Genomic DNA, 27460 nt, shown 5'->3' on the forward strand with positions numbered 1-27460 from the left:
ATTTTTAATTTTTTTATTGAAGTGTAGTTGACAAACTATATTAAATTAGTTTCAGGTATATAACACAGTGTTCAATGAATCTTTGTGTTATGTTCATCACAAGTGTAGCTGCTGTCTGTCACCACACAACATTATTACAATACCATTTACAATATTCTGTATGCTGTACCTTTCCTCTCTGTGACTTATTCATTCCACAACTGGAAGCCTATATCTCACACTTCTTTCACCCATTTTGCCCATATCCTCACCCCTTCTCCTTCAGCAACTATCAGTTTGTTCTCTATCTATCAGTCTTTTTCTGCTGTTTATTCATTCTTTTTGTTTTTCATATTCCACACGTAAGTGAAATCATACAGTATTTGCCTTTCTCTGACATTTCATTTATCATGATACCCTCTAGGTCCATCCATGTTGTCACAAATGGCAAGATCCCATTCTTTTTTTATGGCCAAGTAATATTCTACTGTATATATGTATCATATTTCTTTAACCATTCATCTATTGATGGATGCTTAGGTTCCTCCCATATCATGGCTATTGTAAATAATGCTGCTATAAGCTGGAGTGCACATATCTTTTTAAATTAGCATTTACATTTTCTTTGGGTAAATGCCCAGTAGTAGAATTGCTAGATTGTGTGGTAATTCTATTTTTAATTTTTTGAGGGATCTCCATACTGTTTTACAGGGGCTGCACCAATTTACATTCCCACTAAGAGTGCATGAGGATTCCTTTTTCTCCACATCTTTGTCGCTTATTTCTCCACGCTTATTTCTTGGGTCTTTTATTCTAGCCATTTTGACAGGTGTGAGGTGGTATCTCATTGTGGTGTTGATTTGCATTTCCCCGATGATGAATGATAATGAGCATCTTTTCATGTGTCTGTTGGCCATCTGTACATCTTTGGAAAAATGTCCATCTAAGTCCTCTGCCCAAAACTTGTATTTTTAAAATGGTAAGAGGAACTTTAAAAAATAAATTTTAGGGATGTCTGGGTGGCTCAGCAGTTGAGCATCTGCCTTTGGCTCAGGGCGTGATCCTGGATTCCCAGGATCGAGTTCCACTTCGGGCTCCCTACATGGAGCCCTCTTCTCCCTCTGCCTGTGTCTCTGCCTCTCTTTCTCTGTGTCTCTCATGAATAAATAAATAAAAATCTTTTAAAGGGGATCCCTGGGTGGCTCAGCATTTTAGCGCCTGCCTTCAGCCCAGGGCATGATGCTGGAGTCCCGGGATCAAGTCCTACATCGGGCTCCCTGGATGGAGCCTGCTTCTCCCTCTGCCTGTGTCTCTGCCTCTCTCTCTCTCTCTCTCTCTCTCTGTCTATCATGAATAAATAAATAAAATCTAAAAAAAGAAATCTTTTAAAAAATAAACTATAAAGTATATTAACCCATACCAATACTTTTTTCATGCAGAATTATACTACGCAGAGAAAAGATGACACTACTCACAAACCTTTTGGAGTTGAGGGAAGATGTCAAAACACAACAGGCTTTAGAGGACGTTTTAAGGTACTGGGTGTTATTTTCCATCTAATTCTAGCTTTGGGTTTATGCTTTGAACATAATGTTCTAAGTGTTAGTAAATTAAAAGTTGCTTTTGTGATATTTCAAATAGTAGCCATAAACTAATATTTCTGGACATAAATTTGTAGTTAACTGTAATCAGTTTAATGACAACCCCTTTCCTCAGGACTTGAGTTTAAAATATTTTTTTAACCAATAGAACCCATTTTCAAAGATTATATGGAAAACACAAATATATAAAACAGATGCACATGGGATGGCTCTAGGTGAGGAGGCAGACAAGGTCCTCGACCTTCCCTTTAAGCCTACCCCTTCACCTCTAAGATGTAAATGCATAGCTTTGTAGTTTCCAGGGTCTACAGACTGAAAAATCCTGCACATAGGTGTATAGCCCTCAGAGTCCTTCTGCATCAACTGAGAAAGATTCTGGTCTAGTAAACTTTGTTAAAGCCTGTTTCATCACATTCTAATTATTTGTACAGCTATGTCTGATGTAAGTGATTAGTTATTCAGAACACCTCATCCCACAGACATATGGAATAAGAATTACAGTGTGTGAAGTACTATATTTCTCTCTCCTTGTTCTCAAAAGTTGACATACTTTTTGGAGTGTCTGGGTGGCTCAGTCAGTTAAGCATCTGACTTTGGCTCAGGTCATGATTGAGGGGTCCTGGGATGAAGCCCCACATTGGGCTCTGTGCTCAGCAGGGAGCTTCTCCCTCTGTCTCTTCCTCTGCCCCTACCTCCAACTTGTGTGCATGCTCTCTCTCAAATAAATAAATAAAATCTTTTTTTTAAAAAAAAAAAGATGTTGACATATGTTTTAAATCCATTTTGACTGAAGTTCCTTCTTATGATAGGTACTTTATTAATATATTTTTTAAAGATTTTATTTATTTGAGAGAGAGAGAGAGCAAGAGAAAGAGCATGAGCAGGAGGGTGGGGGCTGAGGGAGAAGGAGAAGCAGGCTCCCCCACAGAGCAGGGAGCCCAATGCAGGGCTCGATTCCAGGACCCTGGGATCACAGCCTGAGCCAAAGGCGGACATTTAACTGACTGAGCCACCCAGGTACCCCACTTTATTAATATTTTTAACTCTACACTATCTCTCCTTTCCCTTGAAAGAAAGGAAAATAATCTAGGGTTTTTTGTGAAGGCAGCAGGCAGGCTAGATAGTTAGCTCATTAGGAGGAAGTTAATATGAGCATAAATGTAGTATAAACTATCCCCAAAGTACAGACTAGGAGGTAGTTAAGTGGTCTTCTTTTAATACCTGGCTTGTTGAGAGGCCTAATTTCTAGATGTCAAAAATTTTTTTCATTTGTCTCAACACAATTTGAAGGCATTGTGTAGATAACGTTTTTTTTTTTAAAGATTTTATTTATTTCTTCGTGAGAGACACAGAGAGTCAGAGACATAGGCAGAGGGAGAAGCAGGCTCCCTACAGGGAGCCCAATAGGAGACTCGATCCCAGAACTCCGGGATCATGCCCTGAGCTGAAGGCAGACGCTCAACCACTGAGCCACCCAGGCTGCCCAGAAATACACGATTCTTAATAATAAAATCAGGGAAGAAATAATCCTTTCTAAGAAAAGGAGCTATTTCATTAAAATTTGCTTTGTGGGCAGCCCGGGTGGCTCAGCGGTTTAGCACGTGTCTTCAGCTTCAGGACAGATCCTGGAGACCCGGGATCGAGTCCCACGTCGGGCTCCCTGAGTGGAGCCTGCTCCTACCTCTGCCTGTGTCTCTGCCTCACTCTTTCTCTCTCTCTCTGTCTCTCAAGAATAAATAAATAAAATCTTAAAAAAAATAAATAAAATTTGTTTTGTAATGGACTAATTCAAAGCAAGATAGTAATCACTTTATTAGATATGTAAAAATGATCAGTATAAATTTCAAAATTAGCTCTTGATATGTCAAGTTTGCATGGATAGTTTTAATAGAACTATAGTGTCTCATTATAATTCTGTTTTACCTGAATTTTTTGTGGCCTTAAGAAAGTAACTGGAAAATATGCCTGGCATAAATGCTTTTTTAAATAAAGTAATGTGCTTCATTATACATGACATACTCATTTGTTAAATAATTGTGGAAAGAGGAATATACTTCGTTTTTATTTTTTTAAAGATTTTGTCTATTTATTTGAGAGAGAGAGTGTGTGTGACACATGAGCAGGGGGAAGAGGGAGAGGGAGAAGCAGACTCTCTGCTGAGCAGGGAGCCTGACATGGGGCTCAATGCCAGGACCCTGAGATCATGACCTGAGCTGAAGGCAGATGTTCAACTGACTGAGCCAGGCATCCCTGTATAACTTCACTTCATCTTATAATCACTCCATTATAACCTACCATTTGTATATTTCCCACATGGGAATCAAACAAATATTCATTGTCTTTTTATGTCTATTATAATACTAGGCAGTGTGTGGGCCATGAAATGGTCTTTTTCAATGTAAACTCTTGAAAATATTTGCTGTAATGGTATTTTTATAGTAAAGAAAGATTGGCTTGAAGATACTGACAGGAATAGAGTTTTGGAGGGGCACCTGGGTAGTTCAGTCTGTTAAGCATCTGCTTTTGGCTCAGGTCATGGTCTCAGGGTCCTGGGATGGAGCCCCATGTTATGGGGCTCTGTGCTCAGCAGGGAGTCTGCTTGTGTCTGTCCCTCTCCTTCTGCCCCTCCCTCCACTTGTGCTCTCTCTCTCTCAAATAAATAAAAAAAAAATCTTTTTAAAAAATTGCTTTTATGTAATTTTTTAAAAAAATCATTATATGAAATAAACTACAAGGCTCCTTTGAAGAAAACATACTTTATAAGCATCATTAACCTCTTTCCTTTTAATTTATGTAGTGCCTAGAATCAAGGGTGGCTCCGAGTACCAGACATTTTTCCATTTCTTATACTAATAGATTTGGAAGCTGTAGTTTTTACATTTCATTTTTTTTCTTTACAGACCAACTTTAGAGGTGGCAGATTCCAGCCCCATTATAAATCAGGCCTAGTACAGAAGAGTTTATACATTCAGGCTAAATATCAGCGTTTACGATTTGCTGGCCCAAGGGGATTTATCACTAATAAATTCAGACAAAAATTACTGAGGAAAAAAAAGGTTAGTTGCATTATGATCATTTAAAAATGTAGAGTGACTTTTGAACTCCTAAATTATCTATGTTTAATAGATCAGGTGTTTTTTTAATATAATTTTGACGTAGGTTACAATCTAGATCTCATAGATGTTCTTATTGCATGATATTTGAAGAAAAAGTTCAAAGAGTGATGGTAATAGAGTTGTGAATGTTAAAATGCTTTTTGCTGTTATGCCTCAAATACTGTGAATATGTCAGCTATTTGAACTTTTTACTTTGGAATGTCTATTATATGTGCTTGCTTTGGCAGCACATATACTAAAATCGGAATGTCTGTTGTATGATTCATCTTTGAAATGGAAATTCAGGTAAAGACTCTTAACTGATATATTTAGCCCTATACAATGTGAATTATCTAAGTACCAAAAAATATTGAACTGACTGTATAAAAAGGGCACACAATTACAAAATATACTAACTTTTCTTTTCCCCCATTCATGTGTTTTTTATTGTGATTAAAATACATATAACATAAAATTTGCCATTTTATCCATTTTTAAGTATACAATTCAGTGGTAGTAATTACATTCATAATGCTTTGCAACCATCACCACATGTGCTAACTCTTAATAAAAAGTTTCTTGATAATTTGAATTTTGTTCTCTTTTAGTTGTGGATTGATTTCATTTAAATATGTCATATTGGTATTTGAAAATGCAGCATAAATATGATATAAAATTACATTCTACACATTACATTTTAAATGAGAACAGTAGCATTACATCAGTTAAGTGAGGCATGTTTGCCAATTTTCGGACTTATTTTTGTTAATTTGGGGCTATATTTTCTCTGAGAAATATGTGTGTATCCATTGTTGCTATCAAATGGTCCAACTGTGGTTTTCTTAATTTTCTAACCATAAATGTTTCCTTGAATATTCATACTTGTGAAGCCCTTACACTGAGCTTGCTTAGTGATTTTAGTAAAACTTATTTTTCAAAAGATGGACTAGAATGAAATTGACAACTGTTTTTTTAAGTTTTAGAGGTAACGGTATCTTCTGTAACTTCTCTCACCCTGCCCCCTACCCCCCAATTTTAACTGAAGACTTGAGGTGAAGTTTTTAATTTCACCATGTATGTTACTCTTGATGTTATTGATGTTATGAAAGCCATGTCTTCTTTGTAAATATAAATGAACTGGACATGTTTTCCCCTCTTGTCCACCTCCCTGCTGTCAGATTGAGTTGCTGCTTTCCTTCCTGTCTCATGTGGCAAGTTTCCCTGCAGCAGATCTCGGTATATGTCCCCAGTCACAGTTTAGCAGCCTGGCTGTTTGCAGGGAGGCAAGTCATTGATTTCTACTCAAGGCGGAAGGCTGAGGCAAGCCTTATTATCAGTTGCAAGGTTGGATTTCAGGTACTTGTTGTGTTTCTCTTCTGTTGGCTCTGTGTTACCTTCCTTTGACTCCATTTTTACCTCCAGTTTTTAGATAACTGGGGGTTCCTGAGTGCTTGACTGCCTCAGCCTGCAGTTTCTATATGCTCATTGAACTTGTACCATTTAGTCATTCTTTTCTCAGACTTACCATGCCCATTTCTTACTGACCACCCAGTTCTTCCCGACCACTTGACCCCTAGCCTCACTTAATAGCAAATAGAAACCAGACATCAAGCCTTCATCCTAGGATATAAGAAGTATGTCCTAGAAGGGCCCCTGGGCAGCTCAGTTAGTTAAGTGGCCAACTCTTGATTTTGGCTCAGGTCATGATCTCAGGGTCTTGAGCTTAAACATCCACCCCCCTACACTCCCCAGCACCTGTCAGGCTCCATGCTCAATATGGAGTCTGCCTGAGATTCTTTCTCTCCCTCCCCTCGGCTTGTGCTCTCGCGGTTGCGCTCTCTCTCTCTCTCTGTCTCTCAATAAATAAAATCCTTAAAAAAAAAAGAGTGTGTCCTAGAGGGAGCCACAAGCTGCTATGAGTCTTCAGCTTAGGGCATTGGCTTTTGTATCATCATTCAAAATGTAGCCATTACAGTTAAGGTCCAGTGCAGCTCATAGCCTGCCCTCCTTTTGCCTTTCGCTACCATCTTGAGTGCTTTAGAAGTATTCCCAACACACTGCACTTTTTAACAAACGGTGTCTTCTACATTTTTTCTTAGGCCTACCCTTCTGGATGCTACTTCATATGTCTTTGTATTGTAACTACATTGACAGGGGCCTTTCCATTCTGGCTACTGTCAGTGCCTACAAGCAAAGCATAAGTAGGCTTTTTATACATTTGTGTTTGAACAAGGCCCAGCTCTACAAGTATGACATGAAATTAGGGACATACCCTGGTAGTAGCTCCCTACTTAACAGTTGAGCTCCACACACCTCAACCTTTAGAGAAAGAAATGAGGCATTGCAGTTCTTTGTTTTTGCCAACATCTGAGGTAAGGTACTTAAGGCTTACCTGGCCTTTGGACTGTCCCAGTAGTAATGTGCTACTCTGAAACCCCATTCCATTGTATAAACTGATGACTTAGATCTATTACTTCATCTCACCTCATCCTCATCCTTTATGTCCTAAAGAAAAGAGATGCAGGCTTGGAGCCTTTGGTTTTTTCTAGTGTTGCTTACTTCCTCTTTCCCTTAGATTAGGGACACTTGTGCTCATATTGACTTACTGAATATGAGGTACCATTTATATCACTTTTCATCTCAAGCTTCTATATTGGAGGGAACTTGGAAGGTGCTGTCCTGGAGAGAAACCATAGTCTGGGCAGTATCTGTGCACTGCTTTGACTTTTTGCCCTAGTAGGGAGTTCATTCTTTTTATTGTTATTAGATCACCACCTAGATTAATTAAAGATACATGACCAATTAGTTAATCTAGGTGTCCTGAACCTGCTTGAGCTTGAAATTAGATATGAACCTACACATTCATACATGTCTCATAGTCCAGGAAAGCTTAGATTGATCTTGTCTGGACTGCTCACTCCCCAACCATGTTGAAATGACTGGCTGATCATTTATGGCTTGAAAGTCTTGTGATGCTCATCTGTAGTATGATCTGGATACTGTGCCATCAAACATGTGCTTCCTCTCTCCAACACCAAACGGTCTCAGAGAGGAGTGGGGGAAATCCTAGATGTGGTCCTAATAGGTCTTCTTGTCCCACTTAACAAGAGTGGTTTTGGCTCCCCAAGTGCCTACAAAGTGTCAAGATTCCCAAGAAGTATTAAGTACAGAACTGAAATTCTTCCTCCTAATTTATCCGGTGCTTCTCATTATTAATCCCTTTCTTGGGGATCCCTGGGTGGCGCAGCGGTTTGGCGCCTGCCTTTGGCCCAGGGCGCGATCCTGGAGACCCAGGATCGAGTCCCACGTCGGGCTCCTGGTGCATGGAGCCTGCTTCTCCCTCTGCCTGTGTCTCTGCCTCTCTCTCTCTCTCTGTGTATGACTATCATAAATAAATAAAATTTAAAAAAATCCCTTTCTGACACCCAGATTCCCTTTTACTGTGTCACCTTTCTCTTGAATTCTGTGCTTGGGCTAGAAGATGAGGGGGGTGGGAGGAATGTCTGTTACCACCTGGAATAAGGCTAGTCTTTTATTCACATTCACAAGTGATCCCCTTAAATATCCTCTGCTCATTACAAAATTTTCAGAAACTCTTGAGGGTCTGAATATGCACCACAGTAGGACAAAGAATGCAGTAGAAATTCATGAAGCCACCTCTGAGAACATTGCCTCTAAAACAAATCATAGCAGTTGTGTGTTCAGTCAGGGAGACCTAGAGTTCCTTAGCATCATAGATTTTCTAGCGGTTCGCAAGGTACCTGTCAGTGAGGTGCCTACCAGAGCCCTTCCCATGGATACAAAGGGGAAAAAGGAGAGAGCGCAATGACACTGCAAGAAGGAAGTTAAAGACTGGGATCTATGGCCATTGGGGTTGAAAAAACCCTTGAAAGTTCTAGAGTATAAAGATAGAATGGGAAGCAAGATCAGGTGACTCAACAGGAATCTGTTACACACCTGCTATGTCCCTGGAGCTGAAGTGTGCCAGGGTGGTATCATCACCTTCAGACAGTTGTGACTTCTGGAGCTTCCAGTTTCATTATCTATCTCTCTGACTTCTTTGTCTTGTTTGGTGGTTTCTCTCCTTCCATGAAGCCTTTAAAAAATACAAGCATTCTCTAGCATTATATTCTTTCTTCTCTTTATTTCTTCTACTTGCCTTGATTGCCCTCACGTCTTCCCAATGTTCTAGCCATTACCTCTGGTGATGTCTTTAGCTCTGACTATTCTCCAGAGCTTCACATTTCCAGCTGCCTCCAAGATACCCTCATACCCTGAAGGCACCTCAAATTCAGCATGTCCAAAATCAGACTTTCATTGGTACAAACTATAGCATGTGTGACCTTTAAAAACACGATGCTGAGTGACAGGAATCAGTCAAAAAAGACCACATATTGTATAATTCCATCTATACGAAATACTCAGAATAAATGAAGCCATAGAGACAGAAAGTAGATTTGCAGTAGCCAGAGACTGGGGGGTTAGGGGAGAATAGGGGTGTGTGTGCCTGCTAACAAGTATGGGGATTCTTTGTGGCTAGGAAAATACTCTAAAACTAATTGTAGTGTCTGATGGTTGCACACCTCTGTGAATATACTAAAAAACTATTGAATTGTGTGCTTTAAATGGGTGACCTGTATGGTGTGTGAATTAGATCTCATTAACACTGTTAAAAATAAAATCAAACCCACTCTTCTCCCCAGGCCACTGGTTTCTCCTTGCAGCTAGCCAGACAGCTAGAAAATTTTCCTACTAATCCTCCTAGTTCTCCTTCCAACTTTAGCCAGTGCAAGTCTTTCTCTCACTCACCCATTATTTCATTCATCTCATTCCTTTTAATGGCTGTATATTATTCCATTCTATGTTTAACATACCCTGAAATTTTGAAAAATTATGCATACTTGCATACTTTTAGGTCAGTATCTAGTAGTTTTTGTCATAAGTTTAAATTGTCATAAGGGGTATAATTTCTGGCATATAAAAACTGAGAGTCTTAACTAAAACTGTTACATTATTCTTTGGAAGCTCTTCAGTGGAACCTGCACACCACAGAAATTTGATGATAACACCATTCATTTTCTAAAATATGCAAACAACCTCTTTTAATGTATTTTGTGTCATTTCCTTGTCTTTGCCTTGAATTTGGATATTATTCTATTTACCTCATAGATTTTTATCTATGTCAATATATGTCAAAGTTGACATGTATTGTAATAGATTCTGTGACTCTTAGATGTTAAATATTTCCTCTGCATTGAGTTAACATTATAGTTGATCAAAGTAGCATAAATATATTACAGGTTTTGTTAAGTATTGACTAGACAAAAGTCATATTGGAAGTGAATTATTTATTCTTTTCAATTAGTTCATATAGTCACATACAAATGTTACTTACTGCTAATAGAATAATATCGTGTTCTAAGTATCCATTCTATTTTTTCTTTTTATAAATGTAAGTCCTGAGAAACCTTGTCTGTATAACCATGTAGATGAAAATGAAAGGACTTTTTTTGTAGCAATGCTACTTGGTTCTTTGGACTCACTCTGAATTATAGGTCAAAAAATCACTTAGTGATCTGTCATCAAAAACTATTTTGAATGTTCTTTTACTGACAGCTTGATTTTTTCCTTCAATTTTATTAAACAAAAGCAAAGAATCAGAAGCCATGTGGCTTGCAGAAGTATGCTATTTATTACTAGCTGCTAGGGTGGACTCATTTTCATGACACCATCACCAATATCTCCAACTGTCCTGTTTGGGGGATCTTTAGGTAATGCAAAGTAGTAAAATTCAGAATGAGAAGGTGTATCTTTCTCATATGAAATGGGAGGTGAGGCACCAGCCCTAACCAGTTGTGCAGACAGGTTAATTTTGGAAAGTGAACACTGGGAATTTGAAGATCTAGCTATTACTTCTTTCCAAACTCTCTGTCCCCACATGCTCCTTAGAAAGTCTTCATATGTTCCTAATGGTAGGCATACCTCAGTTTGATAATTGCCAACTTATTTAACCAAGCCTCTGTTGATGACTTTGGAATAGCTTACAGGTTTCCTTTATTTTTGGTAGCAGCACTGGGAACACTGACATTTTGGTACCTTGTCATAGTCTTCTTTTTATTCTTTATACTCTGACCGGAAGTACATGAAAGGACCTGTTTACCTATACCCTCACCAGTACTCTATGTTATTATTCTTTATTATTGTCAATCTAATAGCAGAAAATACTTCTCATTTATCTTTCTTTGGTTATTAATGATGTGAGCATATTTTTATGTGTCTGTGAGCCAATTGCATGCCTTCCCTCAATTTCCTTATGTCTGTGCTTTGTCAGCATTTCTTTTGAGGGATAGTACTTTTTCTTATTTATTTGTGAGAGCTCCTGATTTACTGAAGGTGTTAACCTATCATACATTTTGCTGGTATTTATTTTATGTTGGTCTGTTGTTTGTGGTAGCTTTTACAACACAAAACTTGTAAATGTTCAAGTGTCTATTTGAGTTGGTCCAGTAAAGGCTTAGAGATTTCATATCATACTTATCCTTATAAAAATTCCTTATAGTGTTTCCTTTAAGTGGTTTTATGGTTAAATTTTAAAATACATATTCATTCCCTCTAGAATTTATTTTTATAATACAGTGTGAGTTGGAATCAAAATTTTTTCCCAGTGGATCATCAGTATTTTTAAACACCATTTATTGAATAATATGTCTTTTCCCCACTGATTGAAAATGCCACCTTTAGTGTGCACTACATTCTTCTGTATTCCTCATCTGCCTTCGGAATCTTTGAAGCCTCAAATTTGTTTCCTTGCCTGCTGTGATTGCTTATTCTGTCCATTCACTACTAGCACAGTTATTGTCCCAAAACACAGATTGAATCATGTCACTCTTACACAAACCCCTTCCAAGGAGTCTGTTACTTAGAAGAGACTGGACTTTTTTTGCCAGCTCCAGCCCTCATAAGCTGCCTTTCTAAGCACAATTCTTCATTCTTCAGGACCCTCTGCTTTTTTGGAGCATAACATACATTTTCATGTATTTGTATCTTTGTTCCTGCTATTCTCTTACCTGGAAATAGCCTTCTGATTCTCATCGTTTTCTTATTAAACCTTTCCTTTTAAGACCTACTATAAAGCCTTCCCAAAGCTCTTGTTTATTTGGTCTCTGACTGTTGCTGTTTACCTTCCTGTTTCCCCAAATAGATGATCAGCTCCTTGAAGATAGAGGGTACCTCATTAGTCTTCTTTTTTTTATTAGTCTTCCTATCTTCTCCTTTTTGCCTTTTATATAGTCTGTTTTCAGAAAATGCCTGTTGAATAGAATCAAATCTAACCATATATACACACACGCTCTCACACATCTATTTATAGCTCTAAAAAGTTGGTGAATGGTAGCCATTGTGTCAGCGTCCCCAAGACTAGTCCCAGGTTTGGTGATTTGCTAGGAGAACTCAAAGGACTCAGCATATGGTGGCACTCACAGCTGTGATGTGGTACAGTAGAAAGCTGCACAGAACATCAGCAGAGGGAATTGGCACACAGGCGAAGTCCCAGTGCCAGAGGACACCGGGTGCAAGTTTCCAAGAGTCCCTCTCCTAGTGGAGTCACACAGGACGTGCTTAATTCCCCCAGCAATGAGCTGTGATAACATATGTGAAATGTTCCCAACCAAGAAAGCTCATTAGAGACTCAATGGCCAGAGTTAATCGAGGGCTGGTCACATGAGCTCCCCCTGCCAGTTACATACCCGAATTCCAGACTCTCAGAAGGAAAGCAGGTGTTCAGCATAGACCATATTGTTTGCATAGTTTAGACACTCATCAGTGGTGGGGATCCTCCCCAAATCTAAGTTCCTGGCTGATAGCCAAGGGCCAACCTCGGAAGTAGGCCTTTCAAAGGATAGCAGTCAGGTATGCTATATTAACTCATCGCATAACCCTAGTTTTGAAGAGCTTAATTTCACAGATGGCAAATGTCTAAAGAGAGGAGGAAAAATCAATATGTTAGGAATGGCCAGGGAAAGCATGCTCAGTACTCTTACAGAGGAGGTAAACTGAGTCATGGAGAATAGCAGAGCATAGAAGGGACTACAGCCAAAGATCCATATTTGGTGGCAGAGCGTAGAGAGTTGGGTAAAGATAGCAGTGTGCAGGTTACTGAAGGCCTCACAAACGAGGTAAGGTATCAAAGATACGAGGTATGAGGTAGAACAGCTTGCTAGACTGAAGAGAAAGTATTGCTGAGGATGATTTCTTGGTGAGTGGTGGGTACACAGGGTTCTGGGGAGGAGATGAGGTGCAAGAAGACCCACAAGGGAGCATTGGCAGTGATACCAGGTGTCCACTTAAGAAAACCTAGACCAGCCTGGTGCTCATATACCAAGGTCAGCATCCTGTATAAAGTATGTTTCCAAATAATTGGAAGAATGGAGGGATCGAGCTGAGAGATGGTGTGGAAGAAGCTATGTCAAGGGTGAATGTGATCCAGAATAATTTTATATTTGTAAAATCAAGATATTTTGGTTGAAAAACTTTAAAGAATTATTATAGAGTTTCCTTTTAAAGTTTTGAATAGGCAACAGATACTTTATTTGGTGGACAAAATATATGGTTTTGTATTATGTGACCAGTGAAGAAATGGGACACAATGAAGTCTACCTCTATTTAAAGGAATGATGTTGACTGTGTGTGTGTGTGTGTGTGTGTGTATGTGTGTATATATATATATGTATTTTGCACATTTCATAATTAACTAAAATAGAATAAGAATTATCTATCAGCACTGCTTTTGTTTGGAATTAAATGTTTCCATACTAATGTAATGACAAAAAATAAATCAACTTTTAAATTTCTTTCAGTTTTAATAATGTAAGATCCTATTAAAAGGTAAGGATATATGTATTAATAAATATCTTTAATGTCCCAGAAAAACATGCCATTTACCATTTTTGCTCTTTTATTAGTTGCATGGTATTCTGTCCAGTTTGTGGTTGGTAATTTAATATTTCGCATAGCATCACAGTATAGAATCCACATTCATTACCCTCTTTAATCACAGTTTTATTGTTGTGAATTCCTTTTCCTTTGTTTACGGAAGACTTACATCTTTTTATGTTGTAGGTAACTATCCGAAAGCAAGAAAGCTTCCCCCCTCCCAGACTCCAATAGCTTTCTCTGCTATCACCCAAGCTAGAAGAGTCCATGTCAATTTAAAATTAAAGATGCCATATGATGTCAAAGATAAAATTCCAGTTTGGGATTGTGTGTATCACATCAGGCTCCGTGTTGAGTTTTAAGAGTCTTGAATTTTTTTTTAATTTTTATTTATTTATGATAGTCACACAGACAGAGAGAGAGAGGCAGAGACATAGGCAGAGGGAGAAGCAGGCTCCATGCACCGGGAGCCCGACATGGGATTCGATCCCAGGTCTCCAGGATCGCGCCCTGGGCCAAAGGCAGGCGCCACCCAGGGTTCCCTTGAATTTTTCTTTTTATGATCCAGTGAAACTCCCCCAAATAGCAAAATGCCTTTTCATCAACTTACTAATAACCAGCGTAGAGTGTCTTATTATTTTCTTTGTCCTACTGACTTAACTATTTAATATCTGCTTTGATGTGTTCTGTTGTTACTTTGCATCTTTGGGGTTCCACATACCTTTGTGGGGGTCTTGGCTGCGAGTAGTACTACATGAATTAAAATAGCTTAAAATTGCAATGTTAAGAGAACTCTAGCTCAGATGTTATAACTGACTCTTCTTTTGAAGTCTGTATTTCTTTTGTTTTCTCTCAATAGGAATATGCAAACATTGCCACAACAATCTAATCTGGAATTATTACAAATGGAAACGACACTACAGGATGATATTTGAGAGCACCTCTTTTTGTCAGGACTTAGAATTGGCACTAAAGCACTAATACTGTAACTTTCTTGATAAAATAACTTTATTTTTCTGTAGTGGAATGCTGCAACTTTTTTACACTTAATTGCTTTTAAATTACAGTATTCAATTTAAAAGTTGTATTAACTGCAGTTTCTTTTGCAAAAAGTTTCAAAAGGGCATTATTTGTTGATGCATTTTTTTCTGAGCATGGTTTCATAGAGAATTTAACTGAGTTATATCTAGATGTTTATATGTTGAAAGTTTTGCTTATGTAATAAAAACAAAAACAAAAATATCTGAATTGTATAGTGTCTGTACATGAAAGAACTTGAAACAGTGGCCTTATGATAAGTAGCAAATTTTATATCAGATTTTTCTTTTTTCTGATGACAGTTTGGCTTATAACTTGAAATTTTCTTAAGTTTCTTAAGATCAAGGCCTATATAATTTATACATTTCATATTATAAGAAGGCACGAGAAAAGGTGCTTCGAAATTTCCATCAGGTAGTTATGAATGCACTGAATTTTTACCAATTGGTTCATTCTGTTTTTTCCACCACTGTTTGCTCTTTCCAATTTCAAAATGCTATTGTGGAAAATATATAAAGATTTTGTAATTTATATTCCATCTTACTTTCCCTCAGGGCAAGCTTGTGCATATCATATTTTTAAAGGCTTTTTAAAAATCTTACAGACAAAATCTCATATTTGGAAATTGTACTTTACTACTACAGCATTATACATTTTGCAAGCACCTGTTATAAAGTGTTTATTTTAAGTTCAATTGTATTGAGTACCTACTAGCATAAGATAAAATTGATGGGATTTTAAATGATATTTTAGGTCCTGGTACCTTATTATCTTTATGTTTTCTTTGTTCTGCATAATAGTATGTATACATTCCCAATTAAAATTTTGTGAAATGTTTATTTGTAATAAAATAAAATACTGTGCTCCTTCTGCTTGAAGAAGTTACTTGCCAGTTTGTGAGAACATTATTTTAATTTCATATGAGAATTACAGCACTGAGTAGGACCTGTTGATATTTAAAATCATTTTTCAGTTACAAAGGCAGAACTTTTAAAGCCAAAATCTGGTAAGAATTTGATTTCTCATGCCTGGATTATGAAAAATCTTACTACAAACATTTAATTTTTTTTTATCTTTGTAAGATAGGGCCGCCTTTCCTTATAGTGGGTCAGTAATAAGTGAGGGGAAGAGTACTTACATTAGAATTGGCTAATAAATTTAGGCAGATGGCCTGTCTTACTGCTGTGTACCATCTCCCTAGGTCAGGTTTTCCAAACATATTTAACATTCCACTTATGGTAAGAAAAGACATGTGTGCAGCAGTATGACAATTTATATTGTGTGAGGTACTCATAACATCTGTCTTAAATTTTAAAAGAATCCCATTTATTCTCATATTCTGGGGGACACTTATGAGCCTTGAACATTTAACCATTTGGTTAACACATTTATTGCACAGATTCTGTGCTAAAATTACAGCAGTGAACAAGAAAACAAGACACATGGAGCCTGCTTTTATGGTCCAAATAGTCCGATAGGGAAACTGGATGGGTTTTTTTATTTTATTTTTTTAATTTTTATTTATTTATGATAGTCACACACACAGAGAGAGAGGGGCAGAGACACAGGCAGAGGGAGAAGCAGGCTCCATTCACCGGGAGCCCGACGTGGGATTTGATCCCGGGTCTCCAGGATCGCGCCCTGGGCCAAAGGCAGGTGCTAAACCACTGCGCCACCCAGGGATCCCAGGAAACTGGATGTTGAACATGGAAATGTAACTTGGTAAACAGTGTTAATTCTTTGGCTCTATTTATCGTAGCACATAAGGCTAAGACAATTGACTCAATATTAATCATTCCACGGCTGATTTCCTTTTTAGGCATATATGAATATACTTTTGGCATCGTCTCAATATGCAAAACATGTTATTTACAAAATACCTATTGGTAATGTGGATGCATTCAGAAAATATTGCGTGCATAAGGTTTAAAGCCTAAAAAGAAAGGCTTGCTTTATAGTTTAAAGCCTAAAAAGAAAGGCTTGCTTTATAATTTAGAGTATAAAATAAGGACAGGGACTGTGTCTGTCTTGTTCACTGTAGTATCCCCAACTCCCAACATCCTACTTGACATACAGTAAGGACTTATTAAATATTAGTTTAATGAATAACAAGTAGAATATGTTTCTTAGTAACTTAATATCTAATTTGCATGTGGAGGCTGAACAGGTTTCCTTATCCATAGCATTTTTTATTGACTAAGAAGAATTTGAATTCTCTAATGCATAAGACTATAGAAGAGAAGTTGTTTTGGTAAGTCATAGACTATTGCCTTTTCCCCTTCCTCCCCTGTGTGGTAGGCTCTTCCCTGACCCTGGGGGGGACAAGAGTCCCTCCTCTGAGGAACCTCATATAAACTGTTGGAGAAGAAATTCACAAAAACAAAGAATCCAATATAGAGTGTTAAGTACTCTACTGGATATATATATATATATATATATATATATATATATATATATACATACACACACACACACACAAAAGTTGAGGAAAAAAGTTGGCATTCCTGGTTGCATATCCCCTGGTCACATGGTCTTTCTTACTGGTTTCACAAACCTCAAAAGGCACTATGTGGGTGATTTTGCTGGTCTTAAAATTTGATGGTTTGAGGGAAACTGGCTAAAGTGTACATGGGATCTCTGTATTCTTTGTAATAGGTACATGTATATCTCCATTTATCTCTATGTAAATTTCATTTTAAAAAAGACACCCATAATCTTATCACAGACAAAACTATATATATTTTAGAGGCTACATTTTCTTTTTTTTCTATTGGAAAAAGCTATTTGCATTATAATGAAATAGCTGGATGCATAATGTGGACCACATTTTATCCAACAAATCCTACATTTATAAAGTTTTTTTTTTAAAGGATGGTGATACTTCCAGATGGAAGCAGGAAAAGTAAAACTGTATCAGAAACTCACTTTTTCCATTATCTATCAAATTCAGCAACCAAATAAGGAAGAGGGGTGATGCTAATGCAACAAGGTGTGGAGTGACTTCAACCCCTCTCCCGCCTCCTAAGTAGCACAGAGTAAAGAAACAAAGTTGACCTCATCTTGGTGAGCCTTGGTTCTGGACACTTAATGGGAACCCAGAAAAGAACGGATACCCGGTTCCCCAAAGTAATTCCAGCAAAAGGAACGGTATGAACTCTGAGTCCATTAAAATACAAAACTAAGATTTTAAAACTGAGGAATTATAGTTGCAGAATAGAATGTAAATGTTAAAAATCTCGAAAAAAATTAGCATTTACTGATCAATTAGGACTTGTTGCGGCGGGTGGGATGAGGATTAAAAACTGACTGCCTCATTTTGCGAAGCTAGGTATCATGTCAAGTTACAATGTCTAAGATTGTATTATATAATATAGAAGAAACCTAGTGACCAACCTTAAGTCTTTCACAGTCTTTTTCTTGACCTTTAAATGCACTGGTTCTCAAAGTGTGGTCCCCAGTCAGTGATATCAGCATCACCTATAAAACTTAGAAATGACGATTCTTGGCCTCACTCCAGACCTACTGAATCAGAAGCGAGCTTGGGCCCAGCAGTCTGCCTGCACTCCAAGGGACTCTGCTATGTGTTCAAGTTTGAGAATCACTGACTTACAAAGCTCTTCTGGGAACCAGTAGCCTTATAGCAAAGAAACATCTCAAGTTCAGCAGCCCCTTCAGTTTCATGTTTAAGGTTTCTCTACAGCAAATAAAATCAACTAAAACTTTTTCAAATAAAAAGTATAGCAATTCCCACCATCAATCCTGCCTGTACTTATGAGTAGAGAGGTCTGGAAACATGCCCACCCACTGTCAACACTGGTGGTTTTTTAAGTGGTGGGGTTATGAGTGATTCTTTGTGCTTTTCTGTATCAGTAGAATACAACAAACATTGTGTCATTTTTAGAAAATAAAGTCATTCCTCTTTTTTAAGTAGTAAGGATATTTAATCCTATCCATAGTATATGTTACTAAAGATCCATGTATACAAATTTTACTTCCAAGGGCTGCCTAGTTTACCTTAGTCCAGAGGGGTTTTTAACCTCTGCATTCCTCCTCCCACACCATAACGTGGGTAAGCTTATTTAAGTATATGTTGTATTGACTTTTTAGTAAGAATTCTTGACTTAGGGGCACCTGGGTGGCTCAGTTGATTGTCTGCCTTCGGCTCAGGTCATGATCCCGGAACCCTGGGATTGAGCTCCGTGTCAGGCTCCCTGCTCAGCGGGGAGTCTACTTCTCCCTCTCCCTCTGCTCCTTCCCTTCACTCGTTCTCTCTCTCTCTCAAATAAATACTTTTAAAAAGAAGATCTTGACTTAAAATTTTAATGTAATTACATATAGTTTAAATCATTTTACTACTGTTGTTTTAGAAAAGACTTTTCCTCTGACAATATAAAGTACATAGAATAGGGTCACCTAGCTTGCTCAGTCGGTAGAGCATACGACTTTTTTTTAAGATTTTATTTATTTATTCATGACAGACACACAGAGAGGGAGGAAGAGAGGCAGAGACACAGGCAGAGGGAGAAGCAGGCTCCATGCAGGGAGCCCGACGTGGGACTCCAGGTCTCCAGGACCACACCCCGGACTGAAGGCGGCGCTAAACCGCTGAGCCACGCAGGCTGCCCAAGCATACAACTTTTGATCCCAGAGCTATAAATTGGAGTTCTGTGTTGGGTGAGGAGATTAATTTTTTTAATGTACATAGAATAGTATGTAAAAGGAAGAAAATGCATTCATAATCACACTGCTTAAATAGATTTAGTAGAAACTAACATTTTGATATTTTTTCATTAGTCTTTTCTGAGCTTTTGGTAGTTGATATAATATTTTATATATGTATATTCAGTCTTTGCAGGTAGTCACTTATAAATTTAAAACATGTTTGTAGTTTCTATGACATTCAAGTTACTGTATTTTGGAAGGCAAGGGATAGAATCCCATTCCCAGAAATCTACAAATGTCTTATGAAATCCTAGAGTACCATATTAAAGTACAGAGGGCTTGTTTTTGCTGTACACATCATTAAAGATATTAAAAACTAAGTTTTACAGATAATTTCCTAAATTCTTCAAATTCTAATGCCTCTTAATGATGTTTAAAATAATATTTAGTAAAGAAGAAGTTGATTTGATGTTGTGAAGTTCTTGCTGATGACTAGTTCTGCAAGGGATTACAGGGAACAGGGCTGCTCAGACTCACGACCCCGGATGTGGATGTAGCCTACTGAGCCAGCCAGATGTCCCACAGAGTTTAAGCTCCCTTTATTTTTATTTTTTTAAAGATTTATTTGTTTATTTTAAAGAGAGAAAAAGAGACGACTGAGTGGCTCAGCGGTTGGGTGTCTGCCTTGGGTTCTGGGCATGGTCCCGGGATCCTGGGATCGAGTTCCGCATCGGGCTCCCCACAGGGAGCCTGTTTTTCCTTCTGCCTATGTCTCTGCCTCTCTCTCTGTGTCTCATGAATAAGTAAATAAAACCTTTAAAAAAATAAAGAAGGGATCCCTGGGTGGCTCAGTGGTTTAGTGCCTGTCTTTGGCCCAAGGTGTAGTCCTGGAGTCCCAAGATCGAGTCCCACATCAGGCTCCCTGCATGGAGCCTGCTTCTCTCTCTGCCTGTGTCTCTGCCTCTCTCTCTCTGTGTCTCTCATAAATAAATTAAATCTTTAAAAAAATAAAAAATAAAAAAATAAAGAGAAAAAGAGCGCTCCCAAGAGTGAGCTGGGTTGGGGGAGGGGCAGAGGGAGAGATGGAGGAGAAAGAGAGAAAGAGAAGCAGACTTCCTGTTGAGCGTAGAGCCTCAGGCAGGGCTCAATCCAACGACCCTGAGATCATGACCTGAGCCAAAATCATGAGTCCATCACTCAACTGAGTCACCCAGGCACCCTGAGCTCCCTTTAAAGGTGCCTCACTCACCAGCTTTTGCACCTGCACGCATGCTTTGTTCAATTTCCATTGTCCCAAATGTCCTTTCCCTGTATCTGCCTGGTCAATTGCTTCAAACCTGATTCTTAAGACACAGATTGGTAGCTTTTCCAACCAAGCCTCCTTGGGTTAGCTGCCTTTCCTCTGGGCTTCCAGAACACCTAAGCACACCCTTGCTTAAGCCCTTAAGCACAGCAACTAGAGATATAGCCTCTTTCTCTTTACCCTCCATCTGGCTCTGGGTCTGACATATACCAGTAGCTCAGAAATACTTGTTGAGGGCAGCCCCGGTGGCGCGGCGGTTTAGGGCAGCCCCAGTGGCGCGGCGGTTTAGTGCCGCCTGCAGCTCTGGGTGTGATCCTGGAGACCCAGGATCCAGTCCCACGTCGGGCTCTCTGCATGGAGCCTGCTTCTCCCTCTGCCTTTGTCTCTGCCTCCCTCTCTCTCTCTCTGAATAAATAGACAAATCTTTAAAAAAAAAAGAAATACTTGTTGAATGATTATAAACACCCCCATATTAGCCAAAACTTTGTAGCAGCTTCTTGGTACCTACAGAAAAAAGAGTCCAAATTTTAGCACCTGGCTTATTTATGAAATACTTGGAAAGAAAAGCAGTAAGGTGGGCTGCTTTTCAGAGTTGTTACTTAACCAGCCTTCCTTCCAGGAACTCCCCTAGGAGACCTGTTCCACAGTTTCCTGGAGACAAGGAGATGAAGCATAAAGGGAACTATCAGACCCTGGGCATCTTCCCAGGAGCTAGGTGGTAAGTCATCCTCAGTGCCAAAATTTAATCCACCTTTTATTTCTTTCTTACATCAGATTCTTAACATCTCAAGAACAGACAGCTTGTAATTTCCCTTATACTGCCAGGCTTGGAGGCTACCAGCCACAGAGCAGGCCTCAGTAAATATTGTGGGTGTTAAGAGCAACAAAATCTACAGAACTTTATCTTTTTAGTAGTTGATCAGTATTGGGGATGGGATACAGTCCTTCATTGCTTTCAAGAAGACATGTGTGGTATTCTGGTTCAGTTATTTTTCATCTGCACTGCAATTAGGAACATGACATTATCATATATTTCAACCAGTTGTTTATCTAACTTTTTTAATTTGGAAATAATTTCAAACTTACAGAAAAGTTGCAATAGTACAAGGATCATCAATACACCATTTACTCAGCTTTACCTGTTAATATTTTCCATTTGCTCCGTCATTTGTTCTGTGTGTACATGCACACACACACATTTTTTTCTGACTCATTTGAAAGTAGATTTCATACATCATATCCATTACTTCTGAATACTTCAGTGAATATTTCCTAAGAACAAGGACATTCTCTTACATAACCATAGTAGTTGTCAACATCAGAAAATTTACCATGTTAGAGTACTTTTATGTAGTTTGTCACCCATATTCCAAGCATATTAGTTTCCTATTGCTGCTGTAACATATTACCACAAACTCAGTGATTTAAGGCAACACAAATTTATTATCTTACAGCTCTAAGGTCAGAAGTCTGAAATGACTCTTACTGAGCTAAAGTTGAAGTATCTGCAGGGCTGTATTCCCGGTCAAAATACTTTGAATGATACTGTGTTCCAGTCAGGGTGCTATATCCACACCCACCTGTCTCTCATTGGTGATGTTAATTTTATTTATTTTTTAAAATTTTAATTCAAATTCCAGCTGGTTAAAAGTGTACTATTAGCTTCAGGTGTACAATATTGTGATTCCACACTTCCATACATCATCTGGTGCTCATCGAGACAAGTGCCCTCCTGAATCCCCATCACCTGCTTCACCCATCCCCCCACCCTCTCCCCCTGTGGTAACCATCAGTTTGTTCCCTGCTTCTTGGTTTGTCTCTTTCTCTCTGTTTTTCCCTGTGTTTGTTTTGTTTCTTAAATTCCACTTATGAGTGATGCCATGTGGTATTCATCTTTCTCTGACTGACTTACTTCACTTAGCATAATACTCTCTAGCTCCATCCATGTCATTGCAAACGGCAAGATTTTGTTCTTTTTGATGGTTGGGTGATATTCCATCGTGTATATATACCACATCTTCATTATCTACTCATCAGTGATGAACACTTGGGCTGTTTCCATGATTTGGCTATGGTAGATGATGTTATAAAGGTGACATTAGGGATCCCTGGGTGGCGCAGCGGTTTGGCGCCTGCCTTTGGCCCAGGGCACGATCCTGGAGACCCGGGATCGAGTCCCACATCGGGCTCCCGGTACATGGAGCCTGCTTCTCTCTCTGCCTGTGTCTCTGCCTCTCTCTCTCTCTCTCTCTGTGTGACTATCATGAATAAATAAATAAAATCTTTAAAAAAAATAAAGGTGACATTAATTTTAATCACCTGGTCCAAGGACTTGTCCACTCTTTCTACTGTATAATTACTGAATTTTTTGGTTTTGTTTTGCCTGCATTAAATAAGCAATCTGTAAGGAGATACTTTCAGATTTGAAATATGCTATTCTTCATCAAAATCACCCCCATAGATTCAGTAACTTAATGGCTCTTGTCTGAACCAATCTTTACAATTACGGCTACAAAATGATGATTTTCCAACTCCAGGACTCCCTCCATGTTAAGCAGCTAGCATTGATATTCTCCTAGAAGCTAGGACCTCCCCTTTACTCCCATTAATTTGTCTTTATTATTGATACGGATTCATTCCTACTTTTTCAGTGGTCTATGATTCATTATTGTCCTTGATTATTTTAGTGTTCAAATTATCCCAGCTTTGGCCAGTGGGAGCCCTTTTAAGCTGATGACTATACCTTCTACTATGCCCCAAAATTATTTTTAGCACTTCTTTACTTGTGGCCTACAAGATGCTCCAGGTTCATCTTGAACATTCCTTTGCCTCAGCCTTGAAATCAGCCATTTCTCCAAGGAAGCCTGGTTCCTTTTAGTGGATAATGATATTAAAGACCAAGATTTGGGCACTAGAGCCTGTTGCTAGTGGAGTGTCTTTGCTTCTAAGCCTTTCTGGCAGCCGTAGCTAGGAAACGGACACACACACACACACACACACGTATGCATATTACATACACATACACATTTTAGAAGTGACGAGGTCACATTGATACCTCCCATCCGCCCCTATAGGATTCTTTCTTGCTTTCCCTATTTCATAGTTGTACGTCCCTTCTTTCACAGTGAGGACCCTGGCTCCCAACAACAACAAATCATTTCATCATTTGCTCAATTCCACAAGACACCTAAAATAGTTTCACACTTGCTTCAGTCATAGCACAACAGGAAGCAAACCTACTAAAAATAGTTCAGGCTCTGTTTGCAGTTCTCCACCCCCACACCCCTAAAGACAGAAGGTATATAGATAAACACTGTGTTCATAAATTACTTGAATTTGGTCTTCACTACCCCCAGCCCTCCACATTGTGGTTATGTTGTTCATTCGAAATATAGCCAAGCTTTTTTTTCCCATTTGCTTTCAGTTTTAGCTTTCCCCCTTCCCATCCTTGTTGATTTGACTTAATTTTTTGAACATGTAGTACATTAACATAGTTCCACAAATCAAAATTCTACAAAAAGATATAGAGACGTGTTACTCCCTCTTGTATTCCTTCAGTGCTGTTCCCTTCCACTCCTTGTATGTGACTAATTTCTGGCCTCTCGTTTCCTGTGCTTCTTTTGGTAAAGACAAGCAGACGTATGTATGTTGCCTTATTCCCCCCTTTTTCGTACACAGAAGGTCCCGTTCTCTATATCTTCTTTTGCACTCTGCTCTCTTAACGTAAGAAATTCTAGAAATCACTCTGTGTCAGATTGTGAGATTGCGCCCGTGCTTCTGTACAGCTGCGTAGTACTCCACTTGTAGCTGTGCCCTTATCCAACCATGCTCTTGTATTTGGACATTTAGGTAGGTTCTAGTATTTTGTAATTTAAATGATGCTATAATGAATAACCTTGTGCATATTTGTTTTCATCTAGTTGGAACTGAATCTTCAGGGTAAAAGCCAACAAATGAGATTGCTGGGTTGGAGGGCAAAGAGTATATGGAATAGTCTTAGGTATTGCCAGCTCTTCACAGGAGTTATCCAAGTTCCCCTTTCTTCTAACAATGTGGGAGACTGCCTGTCTCCTCACAGCCTGGCCAGTGGAGTGTATTGACACATTCTTTAATTTTTGCCAATCCGATCCGTGAAAAATGGTATCAGTGTTGTTAAAAAGAAAACCATACGCCCAAGATGGAGTCACTTATGCTAGGCCAAGTCACTATACCAGTACTTAATACTTAACCTAACTGCAGTTTCAACCTCTTCCAGGAATCTAGTCTTAACAGGTCAAGTCAGGACTTTACTGATTAGCACCAATGAGGTCATCTGTCACAAGGAAGATGGGATAATCTGCATGATAAGACCCCTCAGCCCTTTACCCTAAGGGAAGGTGACCTTGCTGAAACAATCCTTTCTTTTCTTCTGCCAATAACTTCTTGCATCCAACTTCCTTCCTATAAAAGTCTTCTATTTTGTACAACTCCTCAGAACTGCCCTCTATTTGCTAGATGGGATGCTGCCCAATTCATGAATCACTTAATAAAGCCAATTAGATCTTCAGATTTACTCAGTTGAATTTTTGTTCTTCAGCAGGGTTATTTTAATTTGCATTTCACCAGAGATATTTTAATTTTAAAACGTTGGGAAAGAGTCTTGGTTGCAGGTGTGATTGTCACATACTGAAACCTTGTTGGAGGTGAGTTTTATAGAGTCTCAACTTTATGTTCTCTAGAAAAATTATCTGAAAATAGTTTGAATTCTAGAAAAATTTAAGCATACATCCCACCCACACTGAGCAAGACACAACTTTGGAGCCCTTCTACCTGTTTATTCTGTAATTTGGTTTTTTCCTGTGGATGTTTTAATTGGTAGGGACTCTTCTAAAGCTTTCTTGCCCCACCTAATGGGCAAGGAAGGGAATCAAGCTGCCTGTTTTTGAGTGCTGCCTTGAAACCAGAGATTCAAGCATCCACCAAGATGTTCTGGCTTCCCAGAACTTAGCACAAAACAAGATTCCAGAGAGAACAAGATATGGAGATTTATAGTCATGTTTTCAATATACTTCTAGAGCGTGGATAGATAGCTAAACCATGTTTTAGAGAGTTAATTAATACGGGTAGTTGACATTCTTTTCTTAGCTGTGCTAATTGCTACATGTGTAATCTTTGCTGACAGCTGTTGCTGTAGTCAGTCTCTAGGGCCTCAGATGCTCATTTTAGAAGTTATTTATTTATGCAGAATGGAAATAATCGTTTTTCTCATTTATAAGAGTAATGCATGCTTGACGGGGGTGGGGGGATATCCTAGAAATTATGGGAAAGCATAAAGAAAAAATTATTTGTACTCTCACCACTTGGTTGGTAACCACAGTTAACAGTTCCACAGTTAACAGTTTGGTCTCAGTACTTTTTGAATTTTGGCACATAGATACCCACTCTATGCACACACACATGCCTGTGCACACACCTGCACACCCACCCACCCACCCACATTTTTTTACGGTCTCTCTCTCTCTCTCTCTCTCTCTCTCTCTCTCTCTCTATATATATATATATATATATATATGTATATATATATATACACACATACACACACACACACACAAAAGTGCCCACATTTTTCTACCTATGATAGACACATACACTTTTTTTTTTAACAAAAATTGGATAGAATGAACTTGCCATTTTGTATTTTGCTTTTTGTCACTTAATTTACAGGGACCATCCTTTTCTATTCTGCCTAAACTCTGTAGCATAATGGTTAATTGTTACATAGTAGTCCTTTTATAGGTACACTTTAAACTTCTTTTTATCCCAACATGTAGTTGTTTATATTTTTTCAGATCATGAACAATGTCTATGAACACAGATTTTTGTACACCTGCATAATTATTCCACTAGCATTAATTCCTAGAAGTAGAATTGTTGAGTCTAAGAGTTCATGTTTTGAAAACTGTTTCTATTAAAGTAATACAGATACATGGGCTCAGCAGAATAATGCCATTCCATCAAAACCATCCACATCCTGATCCCTGGCACTGGTAACTGTGTGACCTTACCTGACTTGGTGGAAAGAATTTTGCAGATATAATTAAGTTAAATATCTCAAGACAGGGAGAGATTATTCTGGATTTTCCAGGTGGGCCCAATATAATCACAAGGGGCCTTATTATGGAAACAGGGAGACAAGTGAGTCACAAGTGAAATGTGAGGATGGGAGCAGAGGCCAGAGCCGCCTGAGTGCTGACGGAGCCCCAGAACGCAGGCGGCCTCCAGCCTCCAGGAGCTGGCCTGGCCAAGGGAACACACTCTCCCCTAGTGTCCCTGGAGGGGGTGCAGTCCTACCAGCACCTTGATTTCAGCCCAGTGACACCCATTTTGGACTCCTGACTTCCAGAGCTGTAAGAAATAAGCTGTGTTGTTTTACGCCACGAAATCTGTGATCATTTGTTACGGCAGCGATAGGAAACTGACATGCACAGCTTTGCCATTGTCCTAATGAAGGCTTATCTCTCTCTGCAGTGGCCCCTGCCCCGCTCCTTTGTGTCTTGAGTCCCATTCCCCAGGGGGAGCCACTCATTGCCCTGTGGTCAAGCTACAGAGTCATCCAGGGATAGTTTTTGCTCTCTACTCTCTTGTATGGCATCCTTGTTTTCTGGGTCTCTTGTCTTCTTCACTCTTAGTATACTCCTTTCTTTCTCTGAAGCACACCCTCCTGACGTTTCTGAAGACAGTAGTGAAAGGTATGCATTTGGAGTCCTTACGTGTCTGAAAATGTCACTCTTCCACCTTCCGATGTGATTGTAGGTTTGGTTGAGTATAGACTTCTAGGCGTAGGATCATTTACTCCCAGAATTTTTTTTTTT

At 38.8% G+C, this 27460-nt stretch overlaps 1 protein-coding gene across 6 annotated transcripts in view; it reads left to right on the plus strand.

The window, feature by feature from the left end:
* The window catches only part of BCLAF3 (BCLAF1 and THRAP3 family member 3), a 59265-nt gene extending 43736 nt beyond the window's left edge, over positions 1-15529 (plus strand). For 5 of the 6 annotated variants that reach the window (XM_077889413.1, XM_077889418.1, XM_077889416.1 and 2 more), the window contains 3 exons: positions 1419-1514; positions 4481-4636; positions 14466-15529. In XM_077889413.1, coding sequence (XP_077745539.1) covers positions 1419-1514; positions 4481-4636; positions 14466-14495 — 282 coding nt within the window. In that variant the 3' untranslated portion in view covers positions 14496-15529. Of the gene's footprint in view, positions 1-1418; positions 1515-4480; positions 4637-13530; positions 13559-14465 lie in introns of all 6 variants that reach the window. The other variant, XM_077889414.1, reaches the window with a different exon arrangement.
* The last annotated feature ends 11931 nt before the right edge of the window (positions 15530-27460 follow it).

Source organism: Canis aureus, chromosome X, assembly GCF_053574225.1.
Source record: "Canis aureus isolate CA01 chromosome X, VMU_Caureus_v.1.0, whole genome shotgun sequence".
Lineage (NCBI taxonomy): Eukaryota > Metazoa > Chordata > Mammalia > Carnivora > Canidae > Canis > Canis aureus.